This window comes from Indicator indicator, chromosome 10 (assembly GCF_027791375.1).
Source record: "Indicator indicator isolate 239-I01 chromosome 10, UM_Iind_1.1, whole genome shotgun sequence".
In the NCBI taxonomy this organism is placed as follows: Eukaryota; Metazoa; Chordata; class Aves; order Piciformes; family Indicatoridae; genus Indicator; species Indicator indicator.
In genome coordinates, this window is record NC_072019.1 from 33606427 (window position 1) to 33620968 (window position 14542).

The following is a 14542-nucleotide window of genomic DNA, read 5'->3' on the forward strand; positions in this document are numbered from 1 at the left end:
CTGGCAATCTAGGAGCTAGAAGAAGTTGTGACTCAGTTCCAATCACTTCAGAAGCAGCTTTCACTCCTTCATAAGCAGCTAAAATCTCTTTCTCTGCTGGAGTGTAGTTTGCCTCTGAGCCTCTGTAGCCACGACCCCAGAAACCAAGAGGACGTCCTCGTGTCTCCCCTGGAGCTCTTTGCCATAAGCACCAGGTTGGACCATTGTCACTCGCGGCCGTGTACAGAATGTTCTTAATGTCTGGACCAGCTCGGACAGGTCCCAGACCCATCGCTTGGACTACCTCTCGCTTTATCTGGTCAAAGGCTGCTTGTTGCTCAGGACCCCATTGGAAACTGTTTCTCTTTCGAGTCACATCATAGAGAGGTTTCACAATCTGACTGTATCCAGGAATGTGCAGTCTCCAAAATCCCACTATGCCTAAGAAACGCAGAGTTTCTTTCTTGTTGGTGGGATTTGCCATGGTGGAGACTCTGTTTATCACATCCATTGGGATGTGACGGCGACCGTCTTGCCACCGCACTCCCAGAAACTGGATTTCTCTGGCAGGTCCTTTCACCTTGTCTCGCTTGATAGCGAAACCAGCTTGCAAGAGAATGTCAAGGATTTTATTACCTTTCTCGAAGACTTCTTCAGCAGTCTCACCCCAGACGATGATGTCATCGATGAACTGAATGTGTTCTGGAGCTCCACCTTTCTCCAAAGCATCATGGATCACTGCATGGCAGATGGTTGAACTGTGAATCCACCCCTGGGGCAAACGATTGAATGTGTACTGAATGCCTCTCCAGGTGAAAGCAAACTGAGGCCTGCATTCCTCTGCTATGGGAATAGAGAAGAAAGCATTAGCAATGTCTATGGTAGCATACCATTTGGCCTGCTTGGATTCCAGCTCATATTGGAGCTCCATCATGTCTGGCACAGCTGCACTCATGGGTGGAGTTACTTCATTCAAGGCACGGAAATCAACTGTCAGACGCCACTCTCCATTCTGCTTTCTCACAGGCCAGATTGGACTGTTGAAAGGTGAATGAGTTTTGCTGATGACCTTCTGACTCTCCAGCTGACGAATCAAGTTTTGAATGGGCACCAAAGAGTCACGGTTGGTTCTGTATTGTCTGTGATGCACGGTTTGAGAAGCAACCGGCAGCTTTACATCCTCTATCTCATGTTGTCCCACAACTGCAGATTCATCTGAAAGCTCAGGTCTAATGGACAACTTCAATTTTCCTCCATCAGTTTCTACAGTTGCTATTCCAAAAGCCCATTTGTAACCCTTAGGGTCTTTAAAACGCCCTTCTCTCAGAAAGTCAATTCCCAAAATACAAGGTGCATTAGGACCTGTTACAATAGTATGTTTCTTCCACTGCTTCCCAGTTAAACTTATATCAACCTCTATCTTAAACAACTCTTGAGATCCACCAGTGACTCCCTGAATAGTTATAGATTCTCCCCCTTGATAATATGATGGTATTATGGTGCACTGAGCTCCTGTGTCAACCAAGGCCCTGTACTTCTGAAATTTTGAAGTGCCAGGCCACTGGATGTACACATCCCAATAGATTCTGTTATCTCCATTATCCCTTACCTCCCCCTGGCGGAAGGCAGGGCACCCCTAATGGTGGGGATTACCTCCACATGTACAGCTGGCACAACGTCCAGCACCAGAATTAGGATCACTGTTGGAGCTATCAGAGTTGTTCTGGGAAACTGAGGAAGCGACAGCTACCCTCCTGGTATTGCTACCTCGGGATCTGCCCCTCTGCAGCTCCCGTAACCTCTTGAAAAGATCAGAAGTTGGTTGACCATCCCATCTGTTCATGTTCTCACCAAACTGATCACGCAGAGTTATCCAGATACTGCCACGTGATTGCCTCTGCTGTCTGTTTTGGTTTGACCTATTCTGGAATGGCCTTCTTGGAGCACGTCTGTTCCTAACAGCTGAAACTTGTATCCATCTGGAGGAAGAGGAATTAGAATCATCCCCCTTCATCAAGTTGGATATGGAGGTTTTAAGTTCCTCCTTCAGCTCTTTCATGCAATTCTCCATCTTTCCAGACAGAGTTTCAATGGCTGAAACCAAAGAAGTACGTGCAAGACTATCCTCCAATTGCCTCATTTGGTCAGTGAAATAGCCAACAGTGGGAGGCACTCCACCATAATTTCTTGCCACAATCCTGCTTGCCAGAATAGTAGCATAATTAGGAGGAGCAAGCTTAATGAGCTTTTTGGCAAGGCCTGTTCCAACAGGAATTTCATCAGGATTCAGAGTCTTATGATCTCCATACATTACTTCTCTCACAGCAAACTCTCTCAGACGCTTGATTCCCTCAGCTATTGTGGTCCAAGGCTTAGGGTTCCATGGTAAATCATCTCTGCTGGGGTACCTCAGCGAGACTGCCAGTAGGAGGCGTGCCCACAGAGAAACTTTACCAATGCACTTGCCTAGATGCCTGTCTATGCCTGTATCCTTTGAGAGCATCCCCAACTGAGAGGCCGACTTGTCACCTACCACCAATGCTGGGGCTCCCATATCAAAACACCTAGCTAGCCAAGACAGGACTGGCTCATTATCTCCTCTGATGTAATCCTTCCTCACATGTCTAATTTCCTGTCTGGGTGCATTAGCTGACTGTATGTCATCCTCATCCTCATCATCATCATCATCATCCTGAGGTCGCTGTCCCCATAATCCTATTTTAATCCTCCGTTGAATTTCTTTGAGTTCAGAGGCACTACCAGCAGTTGCTAATCTACTAGGGTCTACATCCTGACCTACATCTCCATCATCCATGTGGGGTCTCAAGAGGTCTACCAGAGTTTTAAGGCTAACCCTCTCTTCCTCATCAGAAGGATCTTTCTTAAGAGAGGGACCCTGAGTAGAAGGACCCTCATCTCCATCTGCACCATCTCCTGCAGCATCTGCATCTCCTCCTGCAGCTCCTTTACGCTTTCTGGTTACAGTGGCCACCAAATTTACTGGCTTGGTTTTCACATTCACAGCAGAGTTGGAAGAGCAAGTAGCCTTATGTCTTTCTTGATACAGTGCTATCAGTAGCCATATGATTATTCCAAGAAGCAACAAAATTAAGATTAAGGCTAGTACAAGATATCTAGGGTACCACTGGTTACAAAGACCCTCTGTAGTTGTAAGAGGAGTAACAAACTCATATGTGTCTGCTAGCAGATCCATAGTTGAGTTACCATAGCTTCTTAGCCCAATAAGACCATAACAGAATTCACCAACATTCAGTAACTTGTTCTTAACCAAAAGAAACGACTTATATGCCACATATCTCACAATCTTGTCTATCATGCAAGAAATGGCCCATCTGTAAACAATCACACTGATAACAGAGGAAATAAAATTACTCAAAATCCAAAACAGCTTCATTTTTGCTTCCTAATCTGAGCAGAAATAAATCAAACAAGCAACCGAGCCCCACGTTGGGCGCCAAAAATAAAAAGTGTGTCGGTGTGAGCTGAAATTCCCCCCCCACCAACAACAACCAGGCTAGCTCAGTCTGGAAGCAAATGAAAAGCTGTATTTACAAGCAGATGAAATGCAATGAATATGTACAAATATACAAAATTCACAACATTCACAAATATATACAATCAACAGAAAAAGCACAACCGATCTCCCTTTGCTTCCCCCCAAGGGGACCCTCCCAAAGGGGCCTCCCTCTCCCAGGAGCTTCCCCCCCAGACCCCCCTGGACAGAGAAGCAGAGTTTAGTTAGAACAGAAGGTTGTTAACTTAGCTGCCAAGGTCAGTACGTGTTATCTTCAGCCAGAAGAGAAGAAGAAGAAACAGCAGCCAGACAGCCCAGCAACTGCCCCCACTGCCGAACGCAGAATGTGCCGAATGCCTGCTTTGTTTTGGGTAATAGTTCTTAAACATTTCTATCTATCCAATGGAAGTGTTTAGAACAATCGTTAATTTGCTTTCTTACACCCAATAGTGACTTATTTACATTCTTTCACTTTCTCTGTTTTGAACTTTGCAAGGAAAAATTAAAAAGACAGTTTCAAACCATCACAGATCATCAGGTCCAACCCCCCTGCCAGAGCAGGATCACTTAGGGTAGTCTGCACAGGAATGAATCCAGGTGGGTTTTGAAACTCTCCAGAGAAGGAGACTCCACAACCTCTCTGAGCAGCCTGTTCCAGGGCTCTGTCACCCTCACTGGAAAGAAGTTTCTCCTCATGTTGTGGTGAAATCTTCTATGTTCTAGTTTGAACCCATTGCTCCTTGTCTTATCACTGTGCACCACCCAAAAGAGCCTGGCCCCCTCCACTTGACACCCACCCCTCAGATATTGATAGACATTGATCAGATCCCCTCAGTCTTCTCTTCTCCAGACTAAACAGCCCCAGGGCTCTCAGTCTCTCTTCACAGGGGAGATGCTCAAGTCCCTTCAGCATCCTGGTTGCTCTCCCTTGGACTCTCTCCAGCAGTTCTCTGTCTCTCTTGACCAGAGGAGCCCAAAACTGGACACAGTATTCCAAGTGTGGTGTCAGCAGGACAGAGTAGAGAGGTAGAAGAACCTCCCTAGCCCTGCTGGACACACCTTTCTTGATACATCCCAGGATCTCATTGGCTCTCTTGGCCACAAGAGCACATTTTGTCCCATGCAGAACTTGCTGCCCACCAGCACTCCAAGGTCTGTGGAACTGTTTTCCAGCAGGGCAGCCTCTAACCTGTCCTGGTGCCTGCTGTTATTCCTCCCCAGATGTAGGACCCTGCACTTGTCCTTATTAAGTGAGGCAGTGTAAAATGCTGTTTCCCTTTCCAGGTAGTTTGGCTATTAGGCCAAGTATCTTTGGATACAGGTCATGCTCAACATGTGGTAGTGCTGTGCCCTAGCAGTGTCTGCCCTTCTGCCCCCCACCTTCCTGCCCCGTGGGCTGATATCTGGTTAGCACTGTGCTCACAGGATCATATGTGGTAGTTTCAAGCTATGCCTTCAAAAATGTTTCAGATATCTTGAGCAGAAGCTAGTAGAACATAAATAAGTCGCTATTGGGTGTAAAAAGGAAAATAAAGATAGTTCTAAACAATCCCATTGGAGAGATAGCTCCCATAAAATTTGGCTCCCAAAACAATCTCTCTCTCTCTCTTCTTGCTTCTTCACTCTGGGGGAGACTAACTTTCTTCTGCTTGACCTTGGCTGCATTGTTTTGACTGCTATTAACTTCTCTGCTTCTGTCTCTTGTCACTTTTGTACAGGAAGGTAAGAGGGAGGCAGTAGGGGAGGAGCTGTTGCAACTCCTTTGGCCAGGGCAGTCCTTGTGCTGTGTATTAGTTGCATATACCTCTAAGTCCTGGATATTTGTTCCTATTCATTGCATTCCATAGTAGGTTGTAGTTTTGTTTGTAAATACAGCTTTCATTTGCTTCCAACTGAGCTGGCCTGCCAAAGTTAATGTTGGAAGAGTTAGATCATCTACTTCCCACCCCCCTGCCATGGGCAGGGACACCTCACACTAGATCAGGTTGCCCAGAATCACATCCAGCCTGGCCTTAAAGACCTCCAGGGATGAGGTTTCCACCAGCTCACAGGATGTTAGGGTTGGAAGGGACCTCTGCCAGAGCAGGACCATAGAATCCAGCACAGGTCACACAGGAACACATCCAGATGGGTCTTGAAAGTCTCCAGAGAAGGAGACTCCACAACCTCTCTGGGCAGCCTTTTCCAGTGCTCTGTAGCCCTCACAGTGAAGAAGTTCCTCCTCATGTTGAGGTGGAACCTCCTGTGCTGGAGTTTCCATCCATTGCTCCTTGTCCTGTCCCAGGGTGCAACTGAGCAGAGCCTGTCCCCTCCCTCTTGACCCCCAGCCCTCAGCTATTGATAGACATTGATCAGATCTCCTCTCAGTCTTCTCCTCTCCAGACTGTACAGCCCCAGGTGTTCTGTTCTTCTCTAGGCTCACTGATGTGATTTATTGCTGCCTCACTGAGATCAATGTAAGAAATGGATTCAGAATCATACTTAATTTGCAGGATAAATTGTAACAGTTTGCACCTTGTAAATGAGGAACACTCTGGGCAGATCTTTTAGTTGAGACCAAGCCATTCTCATTTGATTCCTCCTGTCATGGCAGCTGAAGAGGATGGCATTTCTGTTTCATTTCAGTTGGGAAAAAGCAGATCTTAAACCTTTTCACTTGAGGTGGTGAAGAGTGGCGTAATGCTGTCTTTAGACCTTAAGTCTAACCCTTGCCTTGATTCACCACAAAGTCTCTGTAAGGATTTAGGTCACAGATCAAAGGCTCACAGGATGTTAGGGGTTGGAAGGGACCTCCAGAGATGTTCAAGTCCAACCCCCCTGCCAGAGCAGGACCAGAGAATCCAGCACAGGTCACACAGGAACACATCCAGACAGGGATGGAAAGTCTCCAGAGAAGAAGACTCCACAACCTCTCTGGGAAGCCTGTTCCAGGGATCTGGGATCCTTACAGTGAAGAAGTTCCTCCTCATGTTGAGGTGGAACCTCCTGTGCTGTAGTTTCCATCCATTGCCCCTTGTCCTATCCCAGGGTGCAACTGAGCAGAGCCTGTCCCCTCCTCTTGACCCCAGCCATTAGATATTGATAGACATTGATCAAATCCCCTCTCAGTCTTCTCTCCAGACTGCACAGCCCCAGGGCTCTCAGCCTCTCCTCACCAGGCAGTGCTCCAATCCCTTCAGCATCCTTGTAGCCCTCCCTTGGACTTTCTCCAGCAGATCCCTGTCCCTCTTGAACTGGGGAGCCCAGAACCGGATGGAATATTCCAGGTGTGGCCTCAACAGGGCAGAGTAGAGCAGGAGGAGAACCTCCCTGGATCTGCTGGACACACGATGGTGATGTTTAGATTGCACATGCAGGTAGGGATGTAGAGCAGAGCCTGCCTGTCCACATCATGTTGTGACTGCACCTTGGTAGAAATCTGTAGTTCATAGAAAAGCCAATGCAAAACCAGACTGTAAAATAAATGTCTTAAAGCTAGGAAGGTCTTGCTGCAGCCAGGACCTCTGTCGGAGGAATTTTTAATATGCTTTAGCCTTGCTCATTCCCATATGATTTTTTTTCCCTTGGCAAAGCAGAAAACCAATTCAACTGCCTTCTCTGCTCTAAATCAGCTAAAAATAGTCACTGTTTTCAGAATCCCATCTGTATTCATTTTCAGTATTTGGTGGAAAAGGCCCTTGGGACATGGCCAAGACCCCAAATCCAGTTTTAAGGGTAATTTCCCCAAAATAAAACTTTGGATTAAACTCTTCCTATTGAATACCGTGTCAATAGTTGAAGTTACCCCTGTCTATCATTGGATTAGTTGTCTGGCTAGGTAAGGAGGAACAACATTTTGCAGTTTTGTTCTGGATTAATAACCAGCATTTCATGAATCTAGAAATGTGGCAAGGAAAATCAGTCTAGAAGTCAAGTCAAACTAAAAATGTTTATTCAGCTGTGTATCATGGAAAGCAGAGGAAACACATTCAGATGGAATCTGAAGTTTTGCTAGCAAAGGAGGTTTTGGGCACTTAAAGAGCTGAAAGATTCAAGTATGTCAGATCCAGTTGGGATCCATGGTTTATGAATGAAGCACTGGGCTCAAGCTCTGTCACCATTTAAGTTATTGCACTGGAACCCTGTCCTCCCTGTGTGGTTCAAGCTGGAGGCTGCACACCAGGAGGAGCTGAAAGATTTGAGTATGTTAGACCCAGCTGGGATCCATAGTTTCTGATTTAAGCACAATCACCATTTAAGTTATTGCACTGGAAAACTGTACTCCCTGTGTGGTTCAGGCTGGAGGCTCTGCACCAGGAGGAGCTGAAGGATTGGAGTATGTCAGACCCAGTTGGCATCCATGGTTACTGATTTAAGCACTGGACTCAATCTCTGTCACCATTTAAGTTGTAGCACTGGAACCCTGTCCTCCCTGTGTGGTTCAAACTGGATGCTGTACACCAGGAGGAGCTGAAGGATTTGAGCATGTTAGACCCAGCTGGGATCCATAGTTTCTGAATTAAGCACTGTCACCATTTAAGTTGTAGCACTGGAACCCTGTCCTCCCTGTGTGGCTCAAGTTGGAGGCTGTGCACTAGGAGAAGCTGAAGGATTCAGTATGTCAGACCCAGCTGGGATCCATTGTTACTGATTTAAGCACTGGACTCAATCTCTGTCACCATTTAAGCTGTTATTGCACTGGAACCCTGTCTTCCCTGTGTGGTTCAAGCTGGAGGCTGCACACCAGGAGGAGCTGAAGGATGTTAACTGGGTGTCAGACCCTGTTGGGATCCATGGTTTCTGATTTAAGCACTGTCACCATTTTAATTTGTTGCTCTGGAACCCTGTCCTCCCTATGTGATTCAAGCTGAAGGCTGTGCACCAGGAGGAGCTGAAGGATTGGAGTATGTCAGACCCATTGGGATCCATGGTTTCTGAATTAAGCACTGGGCTCAAGCTCTGTCACCATTTAAGTTATTGCAAGAGAGGGTGTCTGTCCATTTCCTCATTCTCATTAACCAAAACATCACTGTGTGCATCTCCACTAATTAGAAGTGGAGTAGCCCTCAAAGTTTTTGAATTTGAATTGCTTTGAAAGAGTTTCTGCAGGAGTTGTTTAGTTTAATTTGTTTCTCTGTTTCTGCATTTCTCTCTCTCTGATACAGTCACTCAGAGGTTAGTCCCACAAGAAATGGCATCAAGGTGACAGCCAGGAAATCTGACAGTCTGTGCTTTTGCTCTCTGCTTTCTTCTCTCCCTTGTTGTTTCTCCTGAGGTCCTCAAAGTTTCTGTCAGGGTTTGCTCTGTCTTAGTGGCCAAATCTATGTTGTGTAATTGATTCTGCTGAGTAAAGCTGCCTCTATTTTCCTATAGGTGCATCAGTCAGGTGCTAGTGAAGAGATGCCAGAGTCTGTAACTTCTCAGTCAATACAATTATCTTCAGCAACACTGCTGAACTGAGCGATTCACTAAGGATGAAGTTGAAATTTATCCTTGGGAAATGATTTTCTATGCTGAGTTCAATACCAGCCTTGATTCTGCACTTTTGTTTCTTTGCACTACAGTAACTTGATTTTGATCATATTTCAGTTGGTGACTTGACTAAATACTTTTTTGTTTTAATGTTTGCCATTCATGTGTAGTTCTCAGAAGAGATTGGGAAACTTGAAGACAAAGTTGAATGTGCCAACAATGTTCTGAAAGCCGACTGGGACAGGTGGAAGCACAACATGCAGCGTGATATGAGATCAACATTCACTAGTGTGGCTGAGAACAATCTCCATTACTATGAAGAGGTAAAACCACTTCCTCCTAGCAGTCTGAGTCAAAATGTACCATGAGGGTAGAGGAACACTGCAACAGGTTGTCTGGGGAGGTGGTTGTGGCCCTATCCAGGGAGATATTCAAGGTGAGGCTGGACTCTGGGGATGTGTGGAGTGGATGACCTTTGGGAGGTCCCTTCCAACCCAGACCATTCTGTGATTCTATGATTTCAGTGGAGAATCACAGAATCAACCAGGTTGGAAGAGACCTCCAAGACCAAATCCAACCAATCACCCAACCCTAACTAATGAACTAGACCATGGCACTAAGTACCTCATCCAGGCTTTCCTTAAACATCTCCAGGGAAATCAACCCTACCACCTCCCTGGGCAGCCCATTCCAAAGGGCAATCTCTCTTTTCTGGGAAGAGCTTCTTTCTAAGATCAAGCCTAAACTTCCCCCTGCACAGCTTGAGGCTGTTTCCTCTTGTTCTGTCACTGGTTGCCTGGGAGAAGAGACCAACCCCCACCTGGCTACAACCTCCCTTCAGGTAGTTGTAGACAGCAATGAGGTCTGCCCTGAGCCTCCTCTTCTCCAGGCTAAACACCCCCAGCTCCCTCAGCCTCTCCTCACAGGGCTGTGCTCCAGACCCCTCCCCAGCCTCCTTGCCCTTCTCTGGACACCTTCCAGCATCTCAACATCTTTCTTGAATGGAGGAGCCCAGAACTGGACACAGGACTCAAGGTGTGGCCTGACCAGTGCTGAGCACAGGGCAGAATGACTTCCCTGCTCCTGCTGGCCACACTATTGCTGATGCAGGCCAGGATGCCATTGACCTTCTTGGCCACCTGGGCACACTGCTGGCTCAGAAGTTCATGGATTGTCTCTAAAGAGGAAATTTTTCATTTTAGGTCAAAGCTGTGTTAAGCTCAGCATCAGTCTTTGTGGGGAAAGGGAGGTTCGCTCTGGTTTGACAGGTTCTAAGGCAAAGGTGATTGGTTTGTGCCCACGTGGTGGATCCCAGGCTCATCATCGACAGAGGGCACTCTTGGTTTGCTAACCACCATGATTTGGAACCCACTTTGCAGTCCAACATCAGCTGCTCTGTTTCAGTTTGGAAGCCTTTTGCTGCAACTGCATGAAGAGGCCCTCTTGAAAGCTCAGTCAAAGGTAGCTTATGAGAAAAACATTTAAAGGTGACTGTTTCAGACAGCACATTCAGGAGGGCCTCCCTGTGAATTCCTCTGTGGAACAAACCAGGCTTGACAAGGATAAAGAAGAAGAGAGCAGTTTTGAGAAGTCAGCATGGAAAGCTTATTGCCCTTCTTTAATAAAATGCAAATGCTGCCAAGTGTAGACAAGGAAGGGATCAAATCTTCTTGTAATTGAAAATGACTCTTTCAGAATGAAAGAAAGTAAGTGCTTGGAATGAAATGTTTATATTTCAGCTCAAATCCTGCTTGCTGAGGTTGTTGGCTCTGGCCAGCCTGATCTAGTGTGGGGTGTCCCTGCCCATGGCAGGGGGGTTGGAAATAGATGATCCTTGTGGTCCCTTCCAACCCTGACTGATTCTATGATTCTATGAATTACCTTCTACAAGAATATATAATAAGAAAGAGAACTTGAAAACATAAAACTATGTTAAGCATTCTGTGAAGTCCCTTCATGTTCACTGACATCTCTGAGGAGATCTTATTGTGGCCTTCCAGTATATGAAGGGGGCTACAAGAAAGCTGGGGAGGGACTTTGGAGGGTGTCAGGGAGTGATAGGACTGGGGGGAATGGAACAAAAAAAAGAAATGGGTAGATTCAGATAGGATGTTAGGAAGAAATTCTTCCCCATGAGGGTGGTGAGACACTGGCACAGGTTGTCCAGGGAGGTGGTGGAAGCCTCATCCCTGGAGGTTTTTGCAGCCAGGCTGGATGTGGCTGTGAGCAACCTGCTGTAGTGTGAGGTGTCCTGCCCATGGCAGGGGGGTTGGAACTGGATGATCCTTGAGGTCCCTTCCAACCCTGACAATTCTGTGATTCTGTGACGTGCACATTTTGAAAGGATCCCAGATGTATTGAATTGTTTTAAAATAATTTCTCCTTATTTGGGGAATTATATTAAAAAAAAAAAAAAAAAAAGAAGAAGAAGGAATGCACTAAGCCATCCATTAATTACAAATTTTCACAGCTATATGTCCACATCTGTAACTTCCAGTCCTGGATTCTGAACTTTTTATGGATTACCCCTTTAGCCAACAGCAGTGCCCTGATTTTACAAATCCTTTTGTTACAACATAATTGAAAAGACAGTGCTCTTGATCATCAAGTCTAATTAATTACCATACTGTCTGGGAGAGGCATGGACATTGACAATCTGTTGTTGCACATTAAGATCAAAATATTTTCTGCAATCAGGCAGCAGGGTTTTGGCATCCTCTCACATCTTCTTCAGCTCTTCATGATCTCTGACTTCTGTACCAGCCATGCATCTGTCAAAGCCATGCTAAGTGTATTGGAATATTAACTTCATGAGTGGTTAGCTAAATTAACACACAAAATGATTCTTTGGTTTTCTTTTTGGTTTTTGTTTTGTTTTGTTTTGTTTTTTTGTTCAGAAATGCTTTTCTTGCTGGATAGGAATTTTAATTCAGAGCATCCCAACTTGTACCATAGGTGAAATTCCTATCGTTAAGTCACGAGCTGCAGAAAACATTTCAGCTCACAGGGTGTTAGGGGTTGGAAAGGAACTCTGGAGATCTTCCAGGCCAACCCCCCTGCCAGAGCAGGACCACAGAATCCAGCACAGGTCACACAGGAACACATCCAGACAGGGCTGCAAAGGCTCCAGAGGAGGAGACTCCACAACCTCTCTGGGCAGCCTGTTCCAGGGATCTGTAACCCTCACAGTAAAGAAGTTCCTCCTCATGTTGAGGTGGAACCTCCTGTGCTGTAGTTTCCATCCATTGCCCCTTGTCCTGTCCCAGGGTGCAACTGAGCAGAGCCTGTCCCCTCCCTCTTCACCCCCAGCCCTCAGATATTGATAGACATTGATTAATTCCCCTCTCAGCCTTCTCCTCTCCAGACTGCACAGCCCCAAGGCTCTCAGCCTCTCCTCACCAGGCAGTGCTCCAGTCCCTTCAGCATCCTTGGTGCCCTCCCTTGGACTCTCTTCATCAGATCCCTGTCCCTCTTGAACTGGGGGGCCCAGAACTGGATGAAGTTTTGCAGGTGAGGTCTCAGCAGGGCAGAGCAGAGGAGGAGGAGAACCTCCCTTGATCTGCTGGACACACTCCTCTGAATAGATGATGTAGAAAACATACAATAGATGTGCAAAATATACAATAGATGATGTACAAACTATACAATAGATGTACAAAATAGACAATAGATGTGCAAAATAGACAATAGATGTGCAAAATATACAACAGATGTACAAAACATACAATAGAAGATGTGCAAAATATACAATAGATGTACAAAATATACAATAGATGTGCAAAATATAAAATAGATGTATAAAATATACAATAGATGATGTGCAAAATATACAATAGGTGTGAAAAATATAAAATAGATGTATAAAATATAAAATAGATGTACAAAATATACAATAGATGATGTACAAAATTACATTAGATGTGCAAAATATATTAATTTGCAATTTATAAATAACACAGAAACTCCTCAGACCCCCCTTGGATGGATCCAGGGGACCTGTTCACCTCGTCCCCCACTGCCTCCTTCCTGTTACCTCACACAGTAGTCAAAAGAGAGCTCCCCCTGCAAGGCCATGGAAGAGAGAGAGAGAAGTTTTCAAGCAGAAGCTACAGGAGAAGAAAAGAGAGCAAGAACTGTTTCTGCCTCTGCTCTATATCCCCATTAGCAATCCAATGAATTCTATAGACCTTAGCATTATTTTCCTTTTGCATCCAATGGTAATTTATTTTACTTTCAGTCTTTGCAGTCAGGGACTAGGCAGACTAACATTCACTCACTGCTTGCATCATCAACCTTCTTTCGTGTGGCTGCAGTTAAATTACTTGTTCATGCTTTTGATGCACCTCTTGATTGTCACTCAGCCTCTTCTTCTGTAGCATCCCTCATCTCCTTTATTGTTTTTTGATTTCTTTTTTTTTTTTCCCAAGTAAGCTCTCTGCCAGGTCCCAGGCAGCATGGGTGCCATGGATAGGATTCAGTTGCCCAGCTCTTCTGTCCATCTCCTCTGAGGAATCCTCCATCTCCTGCTTTCTAACTTAGTCACTACCTGCATCTCTTCTCCTTTCCATTTAGCTTTCCACAACTGCCCTCCCCACTCCCAAGTGAAGCCCCTGTTCTTGCCTCTCCAAGAGCATTGTTCCCTGCAGAGGAATGAGAGACAGACAATCTCATCTTTACTGGTGGCTTTGGCAGTAGGGGATCCAGTCCTTCAAGACTGTAGAACTAAAGCCAGTGTGATGCAGTACAACACAGCAGTGTGTTAGAGTACACCAGAACCTCTGAAATGTTCTTTGCTGTATGTCACAGCATGGAGAAAGAAGAAAGAGGATGACCTTACATATGTTTGGATTTGTCCTTAGCTGTAGTTGCCTGAGGATTCTGCTGTCGACTTGTCAAGGATCAGTTACCTGGCATGAAAGAGTTTGTCTCCCTTAAGCTGAATTAATGTTCCTGTTACATGAAGTGCTACTTTCAAGTGTTACCTGTACTAATTCAGAACAAGCAGAGGTGTTTCTGCAGCCTTCCAGTTTACTGGCTCTCTCTGTTTAACACACTTGAATAGGAGCCAGCCCTTTCTTTCTACAGCTGTGGCATCACCAGTCTCTGTGTCTCTCAATGCTATGGTAACAAAGGCACTAATTAAAGCCCACTGCTTGAACTTTACAGGGTGCTTCTATGCAGGCCTGTGAAAATGAAGGCTTTCCTCTGATATTGTACAAGGTCACAGAATCACAGAATGTTAGGGGCTGCAAGGGACCTGGAAAGGTCACCCCCCTGCCAGAGCAGGAGCACCTAGAGCAAGTCACACAAGAAGGCATCCAGGCCTCCACATCCTCCCTGAGCAGCTGTTCCAGTGTTCTGTCACCCTCACAGGGAAAAAAATATTCTTCCTTTTTCCATGGAACATCTATGCCTCAACTTCCATCTCTGCCCCTTGTGCTGTCATTGGGCATCGCCCAGCAGAGCCTGGCTCCAGCCTCTGGGCACTCCCCCTGCACATCTTTATCAACAGCAATGAGGTCACCTCTCAGGCTCCTCCTCTCCAAGCTACAGAGCCCTCAGCTCCCTCAGGCTCTC

The 14542-nt window shown here is 45.8% G+C and overlaps 1 protein-coding gene across 1 annotated transcript in view; it reads left to right on the forward strand.

Moving 5' to 3' along the window:
* The window catches only part of SNX7 (sorting nexin 7), a 66267-nt gene that overhangs the window by 40312 nt on the left and 11413 nt on the right, over positions 1-14542 (forward strand). The window contains exon 8 of the mRNA XM_054384035.1: positions 9136-9288. Coding sequence (XP_054240010.1) covers positions 9136-9288 — 153 coding nt within the window. The remainder of the gene's footprint in view (positions 1-9135; positions 9289-14542) is intronic.